At 41.8% G+C, this 25,893-nt stretch overlaps 1 protein-coding gene across 3 annotated transcripts in view; it reads right to left on the bottom strand.

Annotated features, from left to right (window-relative positions):
• rev3l (REV3 like, DNA directed polymerase zeta catalytic subunit) overlaps positions 1 to 25,893 on the bottom strand; it is a 56,626-nt gene that overhangs the window by 13,037 nt on the left and 17,696 nt on the right. For 2 of the 3 annotated variants that reach the window (XM_086188629.1, XM_086188630.1), the window contains exons 2-16: positions 20,277 to 20,466; positions 20,026 to 20,100; positions 18,118 to 18,278; positions 16,201 to 16,342; positions 14,690 to 14,784; positions 13,894 to 13,998; positions 12,065 to 12,149; positions 8,681 to 8,826; positions 8,204 to 8,332; positions 7,750 to 7,987; positions 7,475 to 7,617; positions 2,335 to 6,178; positions 914 to 1,779; positions 704 to 789; positions 364 to 489 (exon numbers count right to left, since the gene is read on the bottom strand). In XM_086188629.1, coding sequence (XP_086044755.1) covers positions 364 to 489; positions 704 to 789; positions 914 to 1,779; positions 2,335 to 6,178; positions 7,475 to 7,617; positions 7,750 to 7,987; positions 8,204 to 8,332; positions 8,681 to 8,826; positions 12,065 to 12,149; positions 13,894 to 13,998; positions 14,690 to 14,784; positions 16,201 to 16,342; positions 18,118 to 18,278; positions 20,026 to 20,100; positions 20,277 to 20,466 — 6,431 coding nt within the window. The remainder of the gene's footprint in view (positions 1 to 363; positions 490 to 703; positions 790 to 913; positions 1,780 to 2,334; positions 6,179 to 7,474; positions 7,618 to 7,749; positions 7,988 to 8,203; positions 8,333 to 8,680; positions 8,827 to 12,064; positions 12,150 to 13,893; positions 13,999 to 14,689; positions 14,785 to 16,200; positions 16,343 to 18,117; positions 18,279 to 20,025; positions 20,101 to 20,276; positions 20,467 to 25,893) is intronic. The other variant, XM_086188631.1, reaches the window with a different exon arrangement.

Genomic DNA, 25,893 nt, shown 5'->3' with positions numbered 1-25,893 from the left:
CTAAATGAACCTTGCTACATGGTGTCAATACTGAAAACTCAAATTTTGAAGTCAAGCAAGTCATCAACTGCCTGTTCAATCAATTTCATTATCTCTTCACAGTAATTAATTAAAAACTTGTATGACTTAATTATGAAACAAAAGAAAAGCAATACTGTTGATTTTCCAGGTATTAAATGGGATAAATATAAAATGTCTTGAAGTAGAAAATAAACCCCCATGACCTTGAACAACAAAAATGTAAAACTAGAGAAAGTCAACATATATTAAAATTCCAGATTATTATTATTATTAAAAAAAATCTCAATACATATGGGTGAGGATCACATATGTTTACCTAAAAGGTTCTACAGGGCAGCTCACCTCATGCAGAGCTTTGGCATCCTCCAGGTTCTGCATACTGACTTTGAAGCCATATGAGTTGGCTATGCTGGGACCTTCAATCTGAGATGTCTCTTTCTTTGGAGCATTCAAAGCAGCAAACTGGTTCTGGGAAACACAAGAGTACAGCAAATCCAAATGATTGAACAAAACAGTGGCATTAAATTGAATCAATACTGGGTATGGTACACACCTGTACCACACACACCATATGCAGCGACTACACTAGTATTTTACAGTTGTTTCCTTGTTTCCAAACCACAGACATCATGCTGTTCATTGATGTAATGAGTAAGTAAGTTTGAAAAAGCAGTGGTCTGACCTTCATCTGTGTGGTCAGTAGCACTCTTCTCAGGGGTTCTGCTTGGCTTCTCCTTCTCTGCTGTAGTCTCTGAGAAACTGGAACATCTGGAGCAAAGGTTAGAAAGAAGAGCAGATATGTGTAATTAAACAGGATAAATTGTAAACTAGTTGTCAACAGGAGCTCAAAGTAGTCACAAATAATGAACGGATGAAACGTCTGTTTTCTTACCCTCACATATGGGGGTGCTGCACACTGGCTCTCGGTCTTCCTTGATTCTCAAACGCCTCCTTAAAAATGGGGTGCAATGAAGGAATTGGGGACTATTTTCCCCCTCTTCCCTATCACTGAGATTATCTGCAAGTCCTTCAGATAAGTTAGAGAGCCTAGGGGACAGCGGTTCTGGAGAGTTTTCACTTTGCTGGTCTTTGAGTCCATCCAGCGCAGAGGTGCCGTGCCTTGAGGACTGTTGCCATACGGGAAGCTCTGGAGAGTCTGGAGAACTAGTTTTATCTTCATCAATGTTTTTTCCAAGGTCCTTCCCACAACGGCCAGCCCCTTCATCTGAAATTGGACTTAATTCTGTGGATTTACATGGAGAGCCTGCATTCTTCATTGGAGATATGATTAAGGACAGGCTATGTTTCTTTCTCCTATGAGCCCGGGTACTGAGGAGTCTGTCAACCTTGTCAACTGGGCTGGAACCGGCTGACTCAATTCTTTCTGAGCTATCATCCACTCCAACGCTTCTCTTTAGCAGTTGTGTGTCTCTTCTTCCTTTTTGTAAAATCTCATACTGTTTCCTGGCCTCCAGCCACAGTTGCACACGCTCCCGGCTTGGTGGGCATTTGCAGGGCAGAAGGATAACTTTCTTTTCACTGGCTGAGCATGGGTCAGTCACAGCTTGGTCTTTACTTGCTTCTATGACCCCAGCTTCCTGGGCTTTTAAAGAGGAGTTAAAGGTGGTGACAGGGTGTGTCATGGCTGAGAAGGCTGTCTTCCAGAAATGTAAGCCCTCCAAAGAAAGGTCTCCACTGAATTCAGTTAGTTCCTTGACCAGCCTGGTTTCCACTGTTAGCTTACGGCCGCCAACCTCCCTGAAGCAAAGAATAATACAAAATACAGAGATTATTCATATGAAAGGTTTATTGATAAAGTCCTATAGGTAATATAGCTAGAACCTGGCCTTTAGTGGAGTTTGGTAGTTGATGGAGGTCATTCGAAGGCTTAAAGCATCTGGTAACAATTAGTAATATTGATATAATCTAATATATACTTGCAAGAAAATAAACACCAAAAATCCCCTACAATGAAACGTGATTATCAACATTAATAAGGGCGCTTGCCTTGTGTGTGCAGATCTTACTAAATTACCATTGTTTGCATGTAGCAGGTGCTTACTCATGGGTCATGCATGACAGGTTATTGGAGAGTTTTATTATTTACTGTCCAGCATATGCAGCTATAAAGTATATCTGACAAGCTAAGACTGAATGATAATGTGGACCATGTTTATGTAATGATAAAGCCCCATTTATCAGAAAGGGTACAACCAGTGCATTGCAATAAACAGTCCAAGCATGGTTTAATCACATGCAACATAGTTTGAAAGCGATTGCTAATGCTCATATCGATGGTCTATAAATTCTCACATTGCTTTCCCGGGAGCGTCAGACGGGTCACTGCAGAAGGGTTCCTGGAAGGTTGCCTCCGATATCTCCAGGTCCAGCAGAGTACCAAGGATTTCTTCCCTGCTTGGAGGGGACATCAGGGGCTTGAGAATGTGGGCCCCACCTCCTGGTCCCCGCAGTAGCTGGCTTCCCCTCACCTGAGAGAGTGAGCTGATGGAGCGAGGAGAACTACTTGGTGTAGTGGATGTTAGTCCATCAATGCCCTCCAGAAGCTCTCCTGTTGGGGAGCCCTCATGGCCAACAAAGGACACAGAGCTTAAGGGCAATGGTAGGACAGGGTCGAAGGGCGAAAACAGCAGCTCTTTTCCTTCACAGTGAAAGTCTTGGAAGGGGCTGAGGGTATGGACTTTACCTACAGAAAAGTCCCAATTTCTATTTTTGAAATTCTCAGAGTCAAGGAATGTGAGGTGATTTGATAAAGACTCCCCATTCTCAGGCCTATCAAAGAGTTCAGGGCTGACAGGCCTGGCCTTGTGCCAGTCAGAACCCTTTTTAAGCTCCTCCTCAGAACCCAACAGTCTATCAAGTTTCTTCTCAAAGCCAAGTGCCTGAGCAGTGACAGCTTCCTGGTTGACATCACTCAGGAACTTAACCGGTAAATTTTTATCAGTCAAGACAAATTGGGTGCCACTATATGGGCTGGAGAACTCAGTCTGGTCAATGGCATTTATATCAAAGGAATAGTTGTGTGGGAGCTCTGGGGACAAGCTGTCTTCTATGAAGTTGCAACTGTCCAGGCCTGGGTCTGACAGGAAGAGTGAGCAGTCATCTGACATGTTGGCATCCCGCTCCCCTGACAGATCCAGCTGAGTGTTACTTGACTTGCTTTTCCTGTTTCTAGGCTTTCTATCCTTGCGATTGGTAGATTTTGGGGGCCTAGGTTTCCGATGATTGGCAGGGGGTACTTTTCGGGATTTAGTTGGTGTAGTGGGATCTAAAAGTGCTGCAGCCTGAGCTATGGCAATGGCTTGACTGTCTTTTCCTCCTACTTGTAAAGCAAGTGTTTTTCCCTGTTGGCTCTTCAGGAAAATTTTCTTGAGAACAGCTAAGCTACACGGGGAGTCAGACAGAGTAGGATTCTCCCCATTCTTAGGGTATGACTGTGGGGAGTCTGCTGCTAGTTGATCTTTTTTACAGACTTCCAGTAAGAGTCTATCAGAAAGAAGAGTAGGCCCTTGGCTGTTCTCTATTGAGGGCTCCAACTTAACAACAGTGGTCTGGCAACCTTGCTGCTTCAGATGAACCTGTGTGGAAATTCTTTGGTTGGCCTCCATGATGGAAGTCTCACAGTCCTCAAACTTGGGTTCCACTGACTGGACTACAGAGTTAGAGTCTGACACAGATGTAGTCTGGCCTTGACTGTTGCTATCTGTACTTACCAGCTGCTGAAATGGAGGGACCTCTTGAGAGGAACTCTCAGGAGACAGGTCATCCTCTGGAAGTAGTAGCTGGGATATATCTTTACATAGGTTCTGGCTTTTAGGGTCCTCTGCCTTCTTTTTGTGAGACCTTTTAGGTCTTGTGGTCTTTGAAGAGTTATTCACAGTTCCTTCAGGTGTTGTTGCCTTCTTTCTCTGCCTTGGCGCAGCTCTGCTTCTTTGCATTAATTTCTCTCTTTTTGGCTCTTCTTGAGTCTTCATGGCAGACCTAGGAGACCTGCTTTCTTTTCTTTTAGTGCCTATGGATTTCTTAGGTTTGGTCGTTTTACACCTATGCCGTGCTCCTTTGGTTGAAGACACGGTGTGTGGCTTGTGGTACGCACTGAGACATGGATCAATAAGTGGGTTTATAAGTTGATCTGAAGTCCTGGTGTCCATAAAAGGGTCACTTGGGGACCAACAACGTGGGGGTGTTGAGTTTATGGGGCTCAGGGATCTATCAGAAAGATAGCCCAGCTCGAGCATAACATCAGTATAGTCATTGTCATGGTCATCGGCTAACTCACAATAACATGGTCGAGGGGCTGGTAGAGAGGGCAAATATGGGCCTCTCTCACAGCCCTTACTTTTTCTGACTCTCCTATTCTGTGTAGCCCGAGGTTTGGGGGGACTGTTGACTGTTTTCTTATTTGTAGAGTTAACCTTTGCCTTTCGTTTAGAGTATTTTTTAGTCTTTGACTCTGTGATGGGAAATGTGACTGCAGAGGACTCTGGCACCTTGGGCCAGAAATCCTTTAGAGGTGCCAGTTTATCATAAAGCTCCAGTTTTTCTTTTGTCAGCATCACAGTCTGCTCCTCTATATCGACTCTGGACATTTTCACCAACATGTTTTTCTGTCCTTTAAACCTGTTGATAATAATGTACTTAATGATGATAGGGGGTTCCTTCTTGCGCCGTCTCTGGTATTTTACCTCCTGCACGCTGGGGACAGTACTGTTTTTGAGACGTTCTCTGACGGTGGCTGGGTTTTTAGAACGTGTTGCACCTGGCTGATCTCCTTCCTCACTGTCATACATCATCTTCCGTTTGGCCCTCAGAGTGTACTTACTACCAGGTAGTGCTGAAGGTTTTGTGCAGGTGAAATTAGCTGTTACATCTTGCAATGGGCTTAAACCGTCACCTGCTGTACCTTTAGCTTCCTCAGACAAACTGAAGGCGATGGAGGAGTTGGTGGCAGAGGGCTCTAAAGATGATTCCGTCTGTTCATTTACAGATTGTTCCTCACTTTGTGGCTCATCTTTTATGACAGATTCTTCCTCTTCGATTGCCTCATTGTTAATGGTCTGCGGTTCTTTTCCTGGATCATCCTCAGAAACTGACAGCTTTGAGTCCATAATCATTGGGCAAGCAGATTGGACTGAGGTAAAGTCAGGGCTAGCCTGGCTGTCAGAGGTAGAACATTCAACAATGTTTAGGTTGTTCCTCTGTCCTGCCATTCCCAACCTTTTTTTACTGACTTTTAGCCTTGACCTGCGAGCCTGGACCTGTTCTATCTTACAGCAGGAATCTGTCAGCTTTTTGCTTCCAGCTTTCTTCCTACTGAGGCAGTTGGAGAGGATGACACTGGGGAAGAACTTGTAGTGTGCTTCCTGCTGGGCTACAATAGTTCTCTCGGTCTTATTTTCCTGATAGTCCTCGTACCTGATTTTGAGCTCACCAACATCTCCCTCTTCACTGTCCTGGCTCATTTCTCCCTCTTGTGGATCAAGAAAAACATCCCCTTCTATGGTTGAAGGGGTTGAGGAAATGTTCCTCAGGATGGGGCTTTTACTCTCTGTTTGGCTCAGCTCCAGATCTGACTTACTTGAGCAGTTCCTCAGTTCTGAGTAACAAAGAGAGAAGGTCCTGTGGTTCTGAAGAATCGACAGACAGTTTGTTTCTACATTCTTTATGCTGTTGTACTTCTTTCTGCATTTGGAGACCGTGGTGTTACTAAAAGGGAAACTTTCAAGATCTGTCTTATCCAAAGCTATGGAGGCTTTTTTATCATAGGTGTAGAGGGGTCGTATGTCCTTTTTGTCTACACAGATGGAAGACACCTCTGGATGATTTATTATCTTGCAGGGGATAGGGTGTTTGACTGGTGGGATGTAGGGGATTTCTTTATTAACCTGGAACCCTGTTGAACATTCACTACTGCCGTCCTGACTGCTCTTTGCCTGAAAATGCTTGTCAAGTGATGGCTCCGTGTCCAACACATGAACTGGTCTGTGCTCTGGGTGTTTACAATCCAGCAGGATTTTAGCTGAGGAGGGGGACTCCAGGTGGACAGTCTCTCCAGGGAATGGATTCCTTTTCACCATTATCTTTTCTGTGACTATTAGAGAAGACTGGGTCCTGGAGCCGCTGTCTGTTAAAGATGAATCTATCAATCAAAAGAACAAAATATGTCTCACTGAAAGTCAACAGCAAACAGTATTTGATCTTTTTTTCTTCTTTCAAAAACATTTCATTTGAAAAAAGTAAGGAAAATGCCAATTTTAAAAGAACATCAAGGTTGAAAATGCAAAACAAAGACATTCTCATTTTTATTCCATGCGTCTTTCCTTGTCAAAACCTGGCAAAATGGAATGCCTAAAACAGTTCAAATATTCCATGCTAAATGACTAATGTAGCCTTAAGCATGAATAAGAAGCAGGCCTGAGATTTTGTGAGCTCACTTTATATCTCTACAACTCCATGGTCAAGTAACATTACCAATCTTATTTAAGCTATACTTGCTGATAAGAATGCATTAGTACTAAAACATATCAAATCAGTTAGGTGTATGTGGGTATCTGCAAGTATGCAGGTGACAGGTATGGAAAACATTTGCTGTATGGGGTGGATTACAAAATAACAACAAAATGCAGCCTGATTTTCTATGCCATGAAGTGGATTTATTGGATTTATTTAAATTATGTGCTATATGCACGATTTAGCACATAGAAGTTTATTCTTGCTTTCATGCTAAAACATTTACATGCTAAGAACTGTTGAGGAAGAATTGGAGAAAAGAACTAGAGATTGTGCTGCCAAAGCTGGGTCACATAAGTAAATGTATTCCATCCATAGATTACACATGGATTGATTTTAAAACGAGAAGTGTCAGTACACAAAACTTGTATGAAATATACAGGCTGACATTTGTTGCTCATAATGGCAGTGTAAACAACTTCTGCTGGCATCTTAAAAAAAGAAGTCTACTTATTCGAATAGGCATGCAAAAAGGACCCGAAGCTATGTTCACTCACACACACACACACACACACACACACACACACACACACACACACACACACACACACACACACACACACACACACACACACACACACACACACACACACACAGAGCTGCCAGCTGGCCAGTAGGATACGCTCTTATTATTTCCACAACATATCCCACTATAGCGACTGTAAAGTTTATTATGATTTAAGTGATTATAACTTGAACTTCAGGAAATCAATTTCTACTTTGCAGTTTTGTATTACATTAAATCCCAGCCCCCTCAGTTAAAATTAATTCATATAGTCAAGACCTAGTGTCAGCCCAAATTCTACGGTGCTGCTATATCAGACCTGTGTCCAGAAAGCCTTGATGGGACATTCATCTTCAGAATATGTCAGACTGACGGCAAAGCATATCGAAATAATAATCGTTTCAGGATTGGTTCACTCACCACTGCTCTCATCTGCGGCCCCGTCCAGCTGGGGGATGGACAAGTGAGTGAATAAAGAATTATTCCCACTCCACTCCATTTCTTCATCAGAGGAGTCCTGCTGCTCATCACTAAAGCCATCCTCTGCCTCCTTGATACTGGGCCTGTACACGCAGAGATGACAGGATGAAGGACAGAGGACAATGAACCTGTGTTGAGTGTCTGCTAGCTTCTTGATCAAACTCAAGCAGGTGCAATAAGACAAAGATTCACTGTAATATGAAAAATAAACTGGCCTTGGTAAGAATGAACTCTCTGGAGGCTCATTGTCCCATCGCTGTGACATTATCACACTGAGCTCGGATTCTTCCTTGTCCAGCTCTGGTCTTGCCTCCTCCTCATCACTGTTGCATTGGTAACTCCTTGCTCCAAGGAGGGACTGTGAATGGGAAGTCTTTCTAACAGGGGTCCTGCAGAACCCATCATCCTCTAGGCCAACCAGCAAATCAATGATAGCATCATCCTGACTGCTGTCTGAATAGACAAAAAAAGAGAAAACAAATCAAGAGAAATTACATAAATTAGCTCTAAACAATGCATGTAAGGCTCAAAATGAGTAAATAAATTGAAGCTATGACTTAGCTCAAGAGCATGGCTATTATTAGTCAGGTTTGCTCACCTTACGCAGAACAAGGCTACAAATATGCTGCTAACTAAATACTAGAGGAAAAAAACGTGTTGATACTGTACCTAACAAAGGGGAGTGACTGGATGTCTGCGTGAGCTGTAGGAAGGTCTGACTGTTTTCCAGGAGACCCAAAATAGCCTCCTCATCTACGACAGCTTCCTCTGGGATTTTACTACTATGTCTCACGAAGTCTGCGGAGAGAAGCAGTGAAGACACACACATTGGCATATCTGAAACCAGCCAGTGTAAATAATATAAAAGGAGAGGTCAATTATGAACTCACAAATACACACAGCAGTAGTACTACAGTTCATGAGTCACCATGTGGGAAGTTTGGCAGAAAAAGTGCCTACACTATAGATCAGGGTAATGCCAATCATTACAGTCCTGGCACAGTGAGAAGAGATTATGATGTCTGTTTATTGTAACACAACAATGCTTTGTCCATCGCACCCCTAGTTAGTCAGTTAGTTAGCGCGCCTTCTGTCAGTATTTTACCACAGCAGTTTCAAACATACCCGGAAATAGGTTTTTCTCACCTGGCTGTGAGTCCCTGTGAATGTCTACGGCAGAAGCAGGAGTACATGGCACTTCCTCTTGGGTCAAAGGGTCAGAATGGAGAGTGAGGTCATTGGGAAGATCCTCCTGTCCCTCATCCTCCTCACAAACAGATGGAGCTGGTGTCCTGAGAAAGATAAAGGGTCAAAACCATTTCAGCATACTGAGGAGTAATTACTGATATATGTGCATATGCTATTTAATTTGTATTTTTTATTTCCTATATACAGTACATTATATCACCAGAGAAAAGGGAGATTTGCAACAGTTCATTGGAATGATGATATATTATGCTTCTTTATGACAATAGCAAACATTACATATGTATTAATCAAAGAGCAGTGATCCAACCAATGACCCTTGTGGGTCCCCACAGAAAAATTTGTGTTGAAAATGTTTGAGTTGAAACATGAACGCTCCTGTCCTTTGAGTATGACGAAAACTGGCTAAAGGTATGTCCTGCACAGCCAACTTGATCATAAAGTCTAACAATTCAAATGTAATGGTGTAAGGTGTGTCGAGTAAGGCAGTGAGCTCAAGCATTACTAAAACTGAAATTTTCGGTTTCTACTATAGCTATAATTGGCTATACATCTACTGTTATGTGTAAATAAAGTGAGGTTTATATAGAAATAGAAATGTCTTAGCATTCATTTTTCCCCATCTTTGGTATATTTTGGAGATGAAAACAGCTTATAACATGTCAAAAACTCATTTTTTAAAAATAATGACAAAGAGGGATGGAATTGAAGACATTTCTAAGTGGTTAAACAGTCATTTTAAACCATTACTAATTAAGGCAAGCTGATGATAATGTTCAGAAGTGAGAGGGCAGACTGAACTTTTAATTGAACTCTTGAATAAAAAGATAATTAGAGGGCTATTAAAACCCAACAATCTACTTCCAAGTTTAAAATTACGAAACTACTGTACGTGCTACTTTTCCATTTTTAAAAGAGAACTACCATCAACCGTGTCATAAGAATGCCTGTTATATCAATCAAATAATAATCTTGCATGCTTGTTTTATTTGCTTCTCTTTTTTCTGATAGTCTCAATCAGCAGAAGTGTTCTATTTGCTGTGTGCGTGTGTGTGTGTGTGTGTGTGGTGGTAGTGTGCAAGTGTGTTTTTGGCTGTGCTTGTGTGAAGAGCACACAGGGAGTGTCTGACCGTCTAGTCTAAGTGGTGTGTGTATGCACATGATAGTGTTTGCAGCTCAGTAGTGTGTGGCTACGTGGTGGACAGGGAATATGAATGGAAAACGGGCAGACAGCCAACTTGGCTTTGTATCCATGCAGATTGCCTAGCAACTCACCACTCACTGACTCAGAAATATTGAAATGTACACCAGACAGACGCTTGCTGCTCACAAGAACATATTTTACAGGGAGGGTCATAAAAAGAAGAAAGGAAAAAAATATTTTTAGGTAGAATTCCAGTGATGATCCAAAAACCTTCCGGAGAAAAACTGATCCTGATCTAACTGAGTTGTAGCAGCTTGATTAGAGCCTACTCAACTGATTATAAAATGATTCAACCCACATTGCTCCAGCTCATGAGCAGTAGTGCTGTAGGAAAGCCTCTTCAATTTTCACAAGACTAGACATTCTGAAAACATTGGTCTGTGGACAAAATTAGCAGGTGAAGCTGAAGAACAAGATGTCTGACCCCAGCAACAGCCGAGAGAAATGAGATACACTTGTATGGATTAAATCCAGACAGAGATGCTCCACTGACAGTGGAAAATACAAAAACAGATCAGAACAATATCATACTGTATCGATTGGTGAGCCACAGCCACATGGAAAGCCTCCAGCGATGAAAAGGTTGAGGTTTGCTAGTTCTAAACCTGGAAGCCAGCTTGGTGAAAGCTGATGTAGAGTGCCAGTGAATCTTGAAATGATGAATGATGAAATCATGACTTTAAACCTTTAAATTAATATCTTTTACTGCTATCTACTACTAATACTATCTTTTAGGATAATAGTTAAGTGAGATTTCACTGTGGTGTAATTGTCATTCAGAGAGTTTGTTCTGCTGGGCCATATGAGGGAAGGGCTCCAGAGAGTCAGTGCCTCTTTCTGGCTGTCTCTTAATTAGTCTGTTAGTTAACGACTTTGGAGGCGGCTAGGGAGGGAGCCCGCCAAGCGTCAGGAGATTACTGCGGCGATTAACACATTTTGCTACCAAGCCATGCCCCTCCCTGAACGCCTTAACTGACTCTGCTTTGCTGCTTATTTTAAAATGTAGGGGTTTTTTTTTTAGGGAAAAGAAAATAGAGCAAGAGAAAAAATGAAAGTTTCCATCTGTAGAACTATTTTCGAGATTCTGAGCTAGAGTGAGACACACCCTCTACCTTATTTAACATCATTACTAGCACTAAATTGCCTCTGCCTCCCAACTTTTTTTTGACACAGCAGGCTTTAATGACAAGAAAGTAAAGCTGACCAGAAAAAACTTGAAACATCTCAAGTTCTTGTCGGCAGTTATACACAAGTCACTGAATCCCCTCACTTTTTAAATCGCAAACCAACTTCTTCCTAGTTGGCTTGATATGAAAGAAATGAAAGTGAAATGAATGTGAAAACAAAGCCTGACAAGGTGAATGGGAACCTGACCATGCAGCAACAACAGTCGTGGAGTATAATGAAGTGAGGGAATGCCAACAGAAAGGAAGTGTCAGACACTCGTGAGTGATTAAGGAGAGAGTGACTACAACAGCCCGGCAGTGGGAGAGCTGGAATGTGTGCGTGCATTTGTGTGTGTGTGTCCATCTATCAAGACAAGTACCACGCTACACCAAAAAGCACACTGCTCCCACGTGGCAAAGCTCTTTTCTGCTTTCCATCCCTTTATCTCTCATCTATTCTTCTTTGATATGGATGTTAGTGAATGGAAGCCATCTGGAACTGATGAAGAGGCATGCATGGCTGCCAAGCCAACTGTACTTGTATTTATAACAGGAAATACTTTCTGCCGTACATTGAGGAAGTGGGAGGAAGGGTGTGTAACCTCATTGACATCATTTCTCCTTTCCCCTTCCACCGCAAAACATTGGGCCCTAGTTTTGTCCCCACCCCCTCACTACATATGTTTTGACTTCACTTTCTCCAACCCAGACTTCCTTATGTCTTCAAACATCTAGATTTTGTCCCTCCCTCCTCTTCTCCTTGACAAGAAGGAGATGGATAAAGACACTGGCATGAAGATGGGATGGCTTCATTATTTCTCAATACACAGAGTCAAAGATGAAAAAACACTTGGTATTAATGAGGTGTCCTCAGACTGTGGGAACCAACTCACTCCTGCCCAAACTGTCACCATGACAAGAGATGAAGAGAGGCACTGGAACGTTGAAACTTACACAACAAACTCATTTTCCTTCAGAATCTCCTTGAGTCTCTTCATGAATATTTTCTCGCTCTCCGTTGAAGTGACAAACCCACGATCTGGAAAACATCACAAATACAACTTCAACACTGTGTTCACCAGCCCTGTAAACAGACAAAGATGCCACAGTTTTCTTTTCCACACATCACTCACTTAACTATACATAAAATATTGAGTTTAGTAACTGCTGTTAAAGACATCTCGTGGGCAGGTAATTTTGCTGTTAGTGAAGCCATACCACTTACTCAAAAGAAAAACGGTGCACTTCTATATACAAGGCCAGAATAAGCAGGGTTCTACAAACCCTACTACTATTTTTGAGGAAAGTGATCTTAATATACCCTGTATATATTTAGTACATGTCTGTACACTGGCCTCATGACATTGTTCAACAGTGACAGTGGCCTGTACTGTACGTCAGGGAGTAAATGAGAGGTTTGGCAATGGTAAAGCTACTGTTTGTGCGACAACAGGAACGTGTCAACGGTCAAACATATACATAAAAGAATACTCTTGCTTTGTATAGGTCTCTGAATCCTCCAGTCTTTTCTTTGAGTGGTATAAAGCTCAGCCACAAAATTACAACAGATAGCCAAAAATAATGAAACCGATCCTTTTTGCTGGCCAGATAAGGATGTGAAATTTAATTTAGTCTCCAACAGACTGAGATTTTTGCATTCTAAAGGTGTTTTCACACCAATAATTTGTTTGTTCTGGTCCAAATCAGTTGATGAATAGGTGGTCACAGAGGCAAAATGTCAAGGGCACCTAAAAGTACCAACAAAAGCCGTGTGAAAACTGTTGATGGTCATTGAAATCACGCAAAAACTAAATTTTATTTCACACAGCTAACAGGTAGTTGACGGCTGTTTACATAGCATGTCTTTAGCCCACGCAGCATGCTATGGTGGCTGATATGATACAACAATGCACAATGCAACCTGCACTTGGGAAGGATCTTGGTTGGATCATGTTCATACCACAAACAAAGACCACCAGAGTTCATCTGTAACCAGAGGTGGTCACAGTCCAGTTGTTTTGATCCTCATCCGAGTTTGATTGCGATATTGACACCTGCCCAAAGAACCCGATTGAGAGTAAACGTACCAGATTTCGATTCAAACTGACTGAAGGAGACACTTGTGAAAACACCCTTGGATACGACCATCAACCTGACGCATCTACCCTGTGCAATAAGGCATCAACTGAATCAAAGGTGTCAAGTTGATACACAGTGTGAGGTGAAAATACAGAATACAGGTTTTCATTCATGTGTAGGTCTGCTCATACGGCTCCGGTTGTGTCAACTGTGTGCCGTCATTATCATTTGGACAGTGTACAATTGTGCAGATCATAACAGAGCTGTTAGAGATGTCAGATCGCTGTGATTCAGCTCCTCAAAGCACTTCAACGTGTTTTCAATGGCATGGAAAAGGAGATGCAATTGATGGTAAAGTTTGTTCCAGTTTATTTATATATAGTCATAGTATAGCTCTTGGAGCTAACCACTGAATATGTCAAAGAAGGAGTCAAGCTCAATGGGGGTGTGTGCAGTTTGAAGAAGTGAGGACACAGAATTAAACACATAAGAATGCATTGAAAGCCATGGAGTGGAAGCATGTTTTTGGCTTTATTTTGGATTTATTGATGAGAGGCTGTTGTTGGCAGGTGCCTTAGGGGAATTAATGTCCATGTCATATTTAACCACTCCAGGGACATCTGCACTTGGCAGTGAATCAGCTGTCTGAAAGCGGGCAGTCAACCCAGGCTCCATAGCACCAGCTCAAGTAAAAATTTGCTCACCTTGTGACTCTGGGGCATCTATCTGAGAGGCTTTGTTCCTCTCCCTCCTCCTCTGCTTCTCATCCTCCCAAATAGCCTGTAGGCCAGGGTTCCTTCCAATCTGATCTGGACAGAGTGACAGCACAGTGTGTTCGCTAACCAGTGTATTTTTACATTGAATGAAACCATTCTGAATGATGCCAACAAAAGCATTATATTAAAATCCTATATTGTTCTATTTCCAACACAGGAGTCCAGGATATGGAAAATGTGAGTAAGACAAATTTACTGTGTGCCCTCAAGCAGCCTTTCCTTTTTTCCTCTCTGAGACATTAACTTGGTGCAGTTTATACTTCTATACCCAGCAGCATTATTAAATCATGAGGTCTCACAGACATTTGCAGCCTCAATCCAGTTGCCATCTTTAATGCAAAATCCAAAAATTCATCAAAACTGGCTCTGCTGGTGTAACCTGAGGACATGTTTACTCAATCGCACACTTCAGGCATGAAATACCAATGAGCACTGACACATTGGACTAATGTTTGACTCAAATATCTAGAAGTCGTGTGTTAAACGGCTATCTCGTATCAACCCTCCAAAGGGTTGGTTTTTGTTCAGCAGACACAAGAGCAAGACTGAGTGTCAGACCTTTCTGTTTCAAAAGAGTTAAATATTCTCTTGAAAGGAAAAAAAACAGCCAAAGTTACAGCCATAAAATCCTGAGGTCATATTTGCTGTGCCTAACTTTGTCATATGTTGGCATCTGCTTTAGGGGCCTTTATTCAATTTGGTCAAATATCCTGAGCCACCTTACTCTCAATCTCAAGGCGGTTGAGAATATCGACAGCCACAGCATCAACCTCCAGCTCACAGGTGCTCTGCTTTTCCACTTCCTCAAGGACTAAGGAGCTGCAGACAGACGGAACACAAGATGCATAAAGGCATAGTAATATATGAACAAAAATGCCAAAAGCTTATAGTAGATAAAAAGTGGGAGAATGCATGTCACTCCACCCGCAGGACTCATCATTTTGTCATTATTTCCATTTTAAATAGCCAAAGATACAGTAGAAAATGATTTAGCTCCTTCACAATGCTGTATAATGTAATGCAACAGGATAGTATGTGTCATTGCAACAGGGAATATAAACATAATATAGCATGAATGTTTTTACTTTTACTTGCAAGAACAAATCCTGAAAGCTTTATTAAATTCAGTTAGAGAGACAGTGGGCATTCACAGCGATTTTCATGAGCAATCTCATTTGTAAGTGTAACAAGAAAATCCACCTTTCCATCTTTCTTATAAAACCTGAACTGAGAGCAACCAATGTTTAAAACAGTTTAGTGGCATGTTATCAAACCTTCACTTTACTGATTCAGGCTGTCTGAATACAGTAAATCCTAAGCTGATCCATTATCATAAAATAGTTTCACCCAAATGAATACTGATGTATTGTCAGGAGCATTTTGTGCTTTTATGATCCACGATTTTATTTCTGAGTATTTCTATTCCATTTCTATGAATAGGTAAGAGAAGTAAAATTAATGAAAGAATAGTACAAACTCAGATCAGGTCTAGAAAGTTGCTGGAATTGATCCAAGTTTATTTCAAATCGATTTCTCCAGTTTATTCTAAACTGTGGTTTTTGTTCTTTATTTTTCTCTTTAACTCTGAAAACATAATTTTTTCTTAAAACTGAAATTAGTCAGAACAATGACACAGGAGTAATAGTTAAACATGAAGATTAAGATTTCACTCTGCTGTCAGAGGTTCTGAAATCGGTCTTGCATCTCATGGCATTCAAAGTTTCCCATAAATAATAAGAAACATAACATATAAACTGGAAAAATACCACAACATATATTACATCCCCAAGTGGCTGCAGGGCATCACCTTCCACACCCAATGCTCAGTCCCTCCATGAACCTTGCAGCCTAATTAAAGCCCAAATGCTGGTTTAGTAGTTTGACAGACTGATAAACAAAAGAGTAAAGTCCAGACTGTGAAACTCTGAACAATGGGGTCTTAAATAGAGATGTCAAGCCATGATGTTGGCACCAGGTCAATGCTTACATTCTGAAAACATGAAAGTTCTCATGTCATGTTGTAGTTTCTAGAACTGGAAAATGAGAGACAAGGACAGCAGTCCAATTTAGGTTGTGTGGAAATACTAAACAGTCTAAATTGGAGTCCTAATATTTGATTGTTCGTAAGATAAGGATTTGGCACCCAATTTCAAGTGCTGATGCAACTTAAAGAGCATTTTGGCTCTTTTCTAATGTTGTCATGTTGTCAAAACAAAACCCTTTCCTGGGACTCACCAGGGAATGTTGCCCTCCTCCCAGCGGATAAATGTGCCTCCCAAACTGCTGTCATTGAGCTTCGAGGTGCAGGGGCTCTTCCAGGGGCTGATAATGGTACGATTGCAGGGTATTTGCCTGTCTGAGACTGTTGGTGCATCATCTGAAAAAACAAACACAACAACAACAAAGAACAGAAGTTAATCAAACATGAAGGTTGGTATTATCTATTTATGGCAAAGCTGTTGTAGTGGATGACAGCAGATTGTACATAATGAAGTGGCAGAGTGTATCTCCATGTAGCACATCAAATCTGAGCATGACTCATTCACTCTTGAACCTGGACGCAGTCTGCCCACTTCCTAGCTTTTTTATCGGTAGTCACTGAGAATGTTTACTTGTCATCACACGGGCTTCGCATAAAATGAGTTGCATGAGTCACATTACTGTCCAAGATCCTTCTAATGAAGTCCACTGAGTTCCGAATGATGTCCCCTCACCTTTGGGTTTTCAGGTAGGTGGCTTCTTTCAGACATTAAAGGAAGTCATTCAAACATTACATTGCTATTAGGTTTCTAGGAGGAATGATGGCCAAACTACAATAAGGAATGTTTTCACCAACTGGGATGATCCTTTATTTAACGATGCTGAATTATCATGACTCCACACACGGGTGCATTTCAAGGACACATACTCCTACAAGTACACTTTTCATCTTCAGAGAGAGTATTTAAGCTGCGCAATGGACTTCAAAACACATTACGGGTTTCATTCATCTTAAATGGGCCCAATTCAGCAGCCCAGCCCCTTTCATCATTCTTCCACTTGATCCCAGATTAGGGACCAGCTTTCAAGTTAGAGCTTTTGGGAAAAGAAAAAGTAAACAGGTGTACCTATTAATGGGGTATTTTGGTTCATTGTTGAGTTGAGCATTAGGACCCTCTTTCCATTGATTGCATCAATGTAGAGGCGAATAAAACATGGGCACTCTGCTTTTGTCAGAGGAGAGTCAGGCGTGAGGTTTGTGAAAAAAAGAACTTGAAGTCATTTGTTGGACTTCCTGCCCTGAATCACTAATACATCCGCAACTGTGAAGGCGGCCCTGCTGGGCTGGATGTTCTCTGGGATTATGTGGAGAGAGGTCTGTTTGGCCTGGAAGAGCAGAGGTACTGGTCTTAGATTAGGGACTAAGATGCAATCAAACAGAGTTAGCAGTTTATGGTTTAGGCAGGTGGAAGAGGTGTTGGGCTTGCAAGGTTTAGTTTTTTTGAAAGAGTAGCAGGACCTCAATCTGCCACTCCCACTGTGAGGCTCTGGAAACTGTTTGGTTGACTGCCTAACGCGCAATCAACACAGAGATACTTCAGTTTTTAAGTTCCTGTCCACCTGTGACTTTGTTACAGCTGGTGATCACTTGTTATGCTGAGCAATACTTCAGCACAGAATTGTGTTCTGAACAAGACTAATATGACGCAAAGCAAGGCTGTCCTCCCTGATGTGCTCTACACTCACACTTCAACAGGGAAAAACCATGCTCTGAGCAAAGAGAAGTCCAGCTTTGTTTACATTGTCCCGCAAGCACAAAAAAACACTGTTGGACTGAAGTTGATGTGACAGCGGAAGAAAGCAACGCACTTCACCTGGGCAATTCCTGGAAAAACATTTAGCCTGAAAACAGCCCCAAAGTGCAGGTCGGATTAGTTAGGTTCAATCCAATCATTGTGGTTTTGGGGTCAAACTTAGTTAAATTTTATGTTTTTTTCTTTTTACCCCTCTTTCTTTACACATATCTGCCCTTCATTCTATTTTCAATTGACAATGACTTATAGGTAGACAGCTAATATAAATCACTCAAAAGAAGAAGAAAAATGAACTGGAAAAGAAAATAATCATTTAAAAAAAACCACCTATTTTTACCACACAATCTTTTTTTTGTACCTTTGCTCAGAGTCCTGCGGAACTTGACAGCTCCTAGGTTAATCAGGTTCATGCCGTACAGGTTGTAGTCTATGAACAGCTGCAGCAGGTAGGGGATGTGGCCCTCGTGTGGCTGGTAACTCTTGTTCATCACTGCTCCACTCTGCAGCAACTCACAAACCCTGCGTGAAACACACAATTATTAACACATTCCAGATATTTGCAACTTGACGTATAAAAAAGATTCTGGGAATGTCGATAATTATGTACATGTTTATTTTCTTTAGGGGTGCCAGTGAGATGATGTAGTTAAAAATTTGAAAATAAAATAAAAATATAGACAATTTAAGGATACTTCAAAAGATGACTTTTATCGTGTGCAGTACATTCAAAAAGTATGCTTTCTCTGACTGCGAAAAACATATATTTGAAGACTGTTTTGCTTTTACCCCTCGATTTTTACAGATATCTGTCCTTCATTCTATTTTCAAACCAACCATGATAATTTAAGCATTAAGCACATAAGCATTTGTGTAGAATTCCATCCATCCATCGTCATCTTCCGCTTATTCCTACACATTAAGGGTCGCGGGGGGGCTGGAGCCTATCCCAGCGTCAACGGGCGAGAGGCCGGGGAACACCCTGGACAGGTCGCCAGTCCATCGCAGGGCCAACATAGAGAGACGAACAACCATTCTTGTGTAGAATTGTTTTTTTAAATTTTGCATTACTGTGTCATTTCACAATGCAGAGTGAAGTAATTTTTTTTATCATGTTCTGTATAATATTTACTAGTCTTGATGTTTTCAGTCACTAAAGGGATATCCAAACAGAGTTCCTACCTTCCTTTATCTCTGTATCACAGAGGATAACAAAGCTTGAACGATGTTTCAACAAATACAAACATATAACTTGCTCTGAAACTAAATGTTGACCTCTGTTGTTTGTGGTGAATGTGTGCTTTGTCTCACACACACACAGACACACAGACACACACACTTCATTATCTGTTCTAGCATGAACTGTGAGTTTGAGTTATAGGTGTCTTTTTATTTCTAAAACCTGACCATCTGTACATAAAGTCAGAAGTTGTATTTAAGTGGGAGAGCACTGCCACACAGCTGTCTCTCTGTCTCCTTCGCGTCAGTATGCAGTGTACTGTTAAATTGTGGTGATGAACTTGCTCAATGGTGGTCTGTCCTGTGTATCACACTTGATGAGAAGGAACACGCAACATGACTCAAGAATTATGTGTTTATATGGTCCAAACAGACGGTGCGACTGATCTTGTGTTTACGACATCAGGCTTCTATTCCATTTTTGCTCCTCTTTAAAATCCTGGTGGGAGCAAAAACTTGCAGCCAGCTAAGCTCATAAATTACAAGTAATCCCTATTTATAAAACAAGATTTTTGGTAACTAAAATGAGTTATTGCAGAGCCAAAATGTGTCAGTTATTGTGCCAGAGTTGACAAAGCACTTTAAGACCCCCAGGAAGACATTGGTCTCACGGCCTGAGCAGTACAGACTCGTAAATTGACTGACATGTAAAAGTAGAAGAATGTTATCAGAAGAATCAGGGGAATAGTTGTTTTCCAGATGTGTGGTGAATCTCAGAAAACGTGTTTGCAGTAAATCCACTGCACCTACTCTCCTCAAGTCTAATCTGGCCGTTCTCCCTCTCATCCTGCTTCTCACACTCTAAAATCAATCGCTCTTTGCAGGGCACCAGCTCAGCGGCACAAATCCCTTCACTGCCATCGCGAACACTGGTGACTCTGGTACATGCAATCCTGTGTTTTTACAAGTGAATATGCAGAAATTGACTTGAGTTTAGTGAGGGGGTGGAGACGTGCACACAGTTTGGATTTTGGAATTCCAACAAACTGGATCAAGGGATGATCTCTATTCTGATTCATAGGAACCTTACCTTTTGACCATCTGAGGATTGTACAGATAGATCTTCATAAAGTGCTTCTCCTTGGAGTGGTAGCCATAGAAAGGCCTGAAAGAAAAACATACTGGATATAATCCTGCATCCTTCATCAAAACAATCACAAGGTTTTCCCATTTTATTTTGGGAAATAAACAAACTCTCATGAACATGTTAAACACTGCCATTTAGAAAGAATCTCTTTAGCTGTGGCATATTGGCAAGACAAGCAGTGATGTGTCACTTACATGCCAGAGACCAGCACCACCTTGAAGATATGTTGGACACTGGAGGCAGGGTTTCCCATGGCAACGTTGAGGGCCCTATCGATGCTGAAGGCCACCTGACGCATGTAGCGCTCGGGCTGCTGCCCATAGCCATCGTATAACACATAGATGTAGGGGAACACACCATGTAGATGGAGACATGTCTTCTGGCCTGCAACACAACAAAAACGTGCTGAACAGCTGACATTCAATGTCATTTCTTCCAATGTTTCACAATGTTATTACTTAATAAGATATTTATTCAAAATTAAAGGGAATTTGCTGTCCCCACAGATTCCAAACACATTTTCATTTTCAAATTATCCTGATCTCTCCTCGATTTTCAACTTCCATTTCAAGTGGAATTTGAAAATGCTGATGTGTGTTGAGTATAAATGACAAAGTGGGCGGGTAAAGTGACAGCTTGGGCTGGGTGTCGTACAGTAGATCTTTCAAAAGTAATGCAATGTGGTATGCAGTACTGGCATGAATGGACCACATGGCAGAACCGCAGCGCAAAGAACTGCTTAAAAAAAATACCACTTCTTTCTATGATCAATATCCAAAGTCTCTAGATTGTAGATTACATTTAGAGTCATTAATGTTTGATTGGACCCAACAGTGGTAACATTTCCTTCATATGAATGGTCTTAAATTTATGACGTTCCCTTTGTTCACCTCCTAATATTTCTTAGGGCAAAAATAACAGAGATTTTTGTCCATCTGCCTCTAAGCGTGTTTGTACTGTCCACAAAGTGGGAAAAGGAATGCGAAGTGTCAAGTTCACGTTGTCAAAGCTGATCTAATGAAGTGCTAACCGAACGAACAGCGTAAAGTCATAACAGTCCAAGTGTTCCTCACATAGAAAATGGTTTCAATAAGCTTTTATGCATACTATAGCAAAATGGGTGACAGCCAAGCACAACCTTGTACGTGATCTTTTTGCTGTCTGTGTCATAACAGCGCACATTTTTAGAGCAGAATTGAGAATTCTTTTTGAAAAGTGTCATTTGTCTTTGACATACTGGTGACGGACAGAAAGACTCATCCCAACCCTGCAGTACCAGACTCTATCAGCGTTTTCTCAAAACTTTCTTCCCTTTCCTATCTTTGCTTTTTAATCATGGACTTTTAAAAAGCTGGGTCACTTCTTGTAAATATCACCTTATAGTTGCTATCCAATTAGGATAACGGTTAATAGAAGGTAAAAAAAAAAAAAAAAAAAGACCTGAGATCAGTACAGAAGAAAAGTAGCACACTTGTGACACCTACAGTAAGCTTGTACAATCAAAAGACCTCAACAGTATAAACGCTCCCTTATATTGCAGAACAGTATGAGTCCACCCCCTCTGACACAGTCCTTGTTGATCAAACACATACTCTGAGCCGATGTAGCCTTCTATGTAACTCCTTTTACAAATACAACTAAATGTGCCAAGAGGGTGCAATTCAGATGGATGGATGGCGTGTTTGCGAGGTCTGGTACACTGTATTTCTTCCTGTACATGTTCTGACCAATGGCTGAAAGGCTACAGAGTGATGAGTGCAACAGAAAGCCTGTAATGCCATGATTCATGATGGACATGCATGCTGCGTTTCAGCAGTCCATTAGCTTGATAACTAAATAGGGACAGGGAGGTCGAGCGTCACCAGGGACCTGTGGGTTGAGTAAACCAGACAGATTAGAGGATTGAGGTCTTGAATGCAAGTGAATGTAGTGAAGCCAGACAGCGAAAAGAGAAAGAGAGATACAGTATTCGCAACAGGGACAGTGTGACATCATCACTCCCACGCAGACAATGCTGAAGAGTCATCCGAGGTGAATTGTGCCGCACACTTCATGCTTTGATTCGTTCATTTCCTGCAGTTACCAGCCTTGAATAGCAACATTCTGCTGTCAGCACTGCCTTATGTTAAATCAGGTTACACAATGAATAATAACATCATAAAATTAGACAGCCAAATCTAAAGGTAGCAAGGCTAAAATCAGGCTGCACGTCTCACTTTCACCATTCATCCTGCAGTGTTGGTCTGACATAGTCTAACAGACAGCAGGACTGTGGGAGGCACTGTTGAGCAAGAGCTTGACTACCAAGATGCGTCTTCACATGACCTCCCAAACATGTTTCAGTAGTGAAAGGAGAAAGGGATGTCTGGCTCTGTTCTTCCCCAAACACACAAATTTTTGTACTATGGTAAGACAGATGTTGCGCCTGACTTCAGTGCCACAGTACCTGGGGCATGATGGTTGGGAATGCTGTGCCCACAGTTGAGCTACCAAAAGAGGAAGAAATATTCACAGCATCTCGCTGCACAGCAATAAATTAGATTGCTTCCATGTGGGGTGGGGGGGTGGGTGGCAATGAAATATGAGATCTGGTTCTGAAAGACAATGAATACCATAGAACATTTCTGGTGTTGGTCTGAATCAGTTGTTTATCTACTGTGAGCACGGCTAAATCAGAAGGTGCAGCTGCAGCATATACTGAAGCTCGCTCTAGAAGACAGGAGGGCAGATGAGCAATACATGATCAGGCTCATTTTGGGAGGAAAACGGAACATTTTATATCAATTTTTCTAATTTAGTATGTTTTGTAGACTGAGACCTTTGAGTTTTGTCGTGATAAATTCTAGCACACATTTGATCTGTTTTCCTGCATTTTCTGGATTAGCTTTAAAATCAAAGACACGGATCAATCATGAAAACACGGCGAAAGAAACTACTGAGCAGAGTGAGATCAAAGGGATCAGTAAGTTCTCAGTTGACTCTCGAGTGCTTATTTTGTGTGTCTCAGCTAGAGGAGGCCAAGGTGTGTAGCTCTATGTGAGCTACACAAAGGCTGGCAGGCACTCTGGTGGTGAGGGAGGGCGGCACGTGTCGGTCTATCCTCCGTCTGCCATGTCAACACAGAGTCTCTCTCTCCTCTCACTCTCTCTCTCTCATACAGACACACACGCAATCACAGAGCAGCACAAGCTGCCAACGCCAGCTTCTGCTGCAGTTGCTAGGCAGCCAGGAAAGCAAAAACCCCTGATGGACAGCAGGAGAGATAAACAAGCAATTCTTTCCACCCAGCTGGTCAGGCCACAGACAGACAGACAGAGAGACAGAGAGAGAGAGAGAGAGAGAGAGAGAGAGAGAGAGAGAGAGAGAGAGAGAGAGAGAGAGAGAGAGAGAGAGAGAGAGAGAGAGAGAGAGAGAGAGAGAGAGAGAGAGAGAGAGAGAGAGACGGAAGGAGGAAAAGTGTATGTCTGAAAATGAGGAAGCAGGAGAGTCCAAAAGGATTAGACCGGAAGCAAAAATGGTGAGACAAGAGAGAGGACAGGTAGAGAAAAGTCAGGTGAATAAAGATGGGGAGAATCAATAAACATGCCAAGTCCTACTCAGGCATTGTGCTGTATGAATTAGTGACACAAACAACATCAAGGTTTATACTGATCATTTCTGGACGGTCCTGCTGTTGTTGAACCCCACATTTCCCTCCTGCTTGAAAGAGCCATTGTGCGCAAACTAAACATTTTATGTTCTAAGAGGGTTTGGTCACAATTCACATCATGATGTGGCTGACAACTGTGTGGCTGCCAAACTAAACTCAAACTAAGTCCAAATTATCCTTAGTCTCCAATTGTTCTATGCACTGCCATCACAAATGTATATTCTGCCTTGTTTAAAAGGCCCTATCTAAACATCCAGCATCTTAGGCGTGTTTTTCAAGAGTGACAGGTTTTTTTTGTTTTTTTTTAAATGCAATTAATGTGAGAGAATAATGATTTCAATTCTTAAGGATTCACATTTCAAAAGATTAAAGTCTGTTTATTTCCATTTGATCGATAACTTCAATAATAATAAACTGACTGTTCCATCTAGGTTTTTTGTGCGTGTGTGTGTGTGTGTGTGTGTGTTTGAGGTGACTGCCACGTGTTACAAGCACCTACACAAGCACCTCTGATGACTGTTAAGTATTCCTGGGACATGCACCTGTCGAGCTTTCTGCTGGAGGATGTGCGGGGCTGTGATAGTACTGTAGGGCCACTCTGCCAAGCGCCTCCCTCCTCGATTCTCCTCCCACAGCCTCACTTCTCCATGGTGGTCTGCACCACTGCTTCATGAGTCAGCAGCCAGTGTACCAGCAGCTACCAAAAGCCACTGGGTCAGTAAGGCAGTCAACCAGTAAGTGTCTGTCCGATAGCATGACATCTGTATGGCAATCCTTAGAAATATCTCAGTTCTTTCCCTGCTCATTCAATCACAGAATATTTAGTTCACTGCACTTGTGTAAACAGGGAATATATCAAAATACAGAACGAAGTTTGTTCTTGACAAATAATTGTTACGACATAAGCTATGCATCAAACAAATATTGGTATCAGTCCTACAAGGACTACAAACTCAGGCTTGGGTATCATTAAAAATGGGCAATCACTACAACTCAGTTCCATGTTGAATGTCCAGGTACAGCAAAAGGATGGCTCAGCACTTTGCAAGCATTTCTCACTTGCTACTTGCAGATACTAATTTGGTTTCTGAATTACGTTATTTTCTTTACAATTTAATGAAAGCAATATTTAAAACAAACCTGATGTTGCCTTTGACATAAATGAATTGTCCCAGTTTCTTTAGCAGAGTGAGGCATACAGCTCATTATGGATCAGTATTCTGAACTGGATCATGTATTGGTGCAGGGACTGAAAATAACCTTTTTTTGTTCTCAAGCGCATTTGATAAATTCCACCTTTGGCACATGAAATCAAGAAAAACGGGCGACACACAAAAGCTCAGACATTCTCCATGAAGTGCTACACTGTCCTCACTTTGAAAGGCTCAGGATAGTAGTATTGTCGATTATCAGGTTCCTGGTTAAAGTGATGCGAGAAGATTACAGGGTGATCAATTGTTAAAGGATAATTATAAATGTTTATGTGACAAAAATGATTGGACATGAAACAGCCACACTGTAGAGCACTAGAAATAATACATTAAACATTCTTTCACGTGTATGCGAGGAGTGAAGTGCGGCATGTCTGTGCAGAGAGCAGAATGACTGCAGCAATATAAGGAGGAGTGAACAGAAGAGGTTGGCAGCCCTCTAAATCACACTCTTTCTAATGGATTCACTCCCATCATCTGCACCGTAGATTAACTGCTGGAGAGGAGGGTGGGAATATGTACAGATGAGCAGTAGGAGCGCGAATGAGATGAAAGGAGTACTTCATGCTCTCCGTTTTCTAAACTAATTACACAGGCCTGAACTGTGTGCTCAAACCTTTTTTTTTCCCAGACTGTTTGGGATACTGACAATCTGAGAATTTGAGGAAATGACATCCATCCATCCATCCATTTTCTATACCACTTATCTGTTAAGGTGTGTGTGTGTGTGTGTGTGTGTGGGGGGGGGGGGCAGAGCCTATCCTAGCTGACATGGAGCAGAGGTGGGGTTTACCCTGGACCGGTCGCCAGGCCATCGCAGGACCATCAGGAACAATCAGGGGTTAAGTATCTTGCTCAAAGAAGCTCGTCACGGTCACTGGGGGTAGTGAGGATCAAACCAGCAACCCCTCGGTTGCTAGATGGCCATGCTACCTCCAAGCCAGGCCACCC

Source organism: Aulostomus chinensis, chromosome 20, assembly GCF_037954235.1.
Source record: "Aulostomus chinensis isolate RoL2024-O1b breed Wild chromosome 20, RoL_Achi_v1.0, whole genome shotgun sequence".
NCBI classification, from domain to species: Eukaryota; Metazoa; Chordata; class Actinopteri; order Syngnathiformes; family Aulostomidae; genus Aulostomus; species Aulostomus chinensis.
Note: the sequence above shows the minus strand (reverse complement) of the source record. Positions and strands in the feature narration are given on the sequence as shown.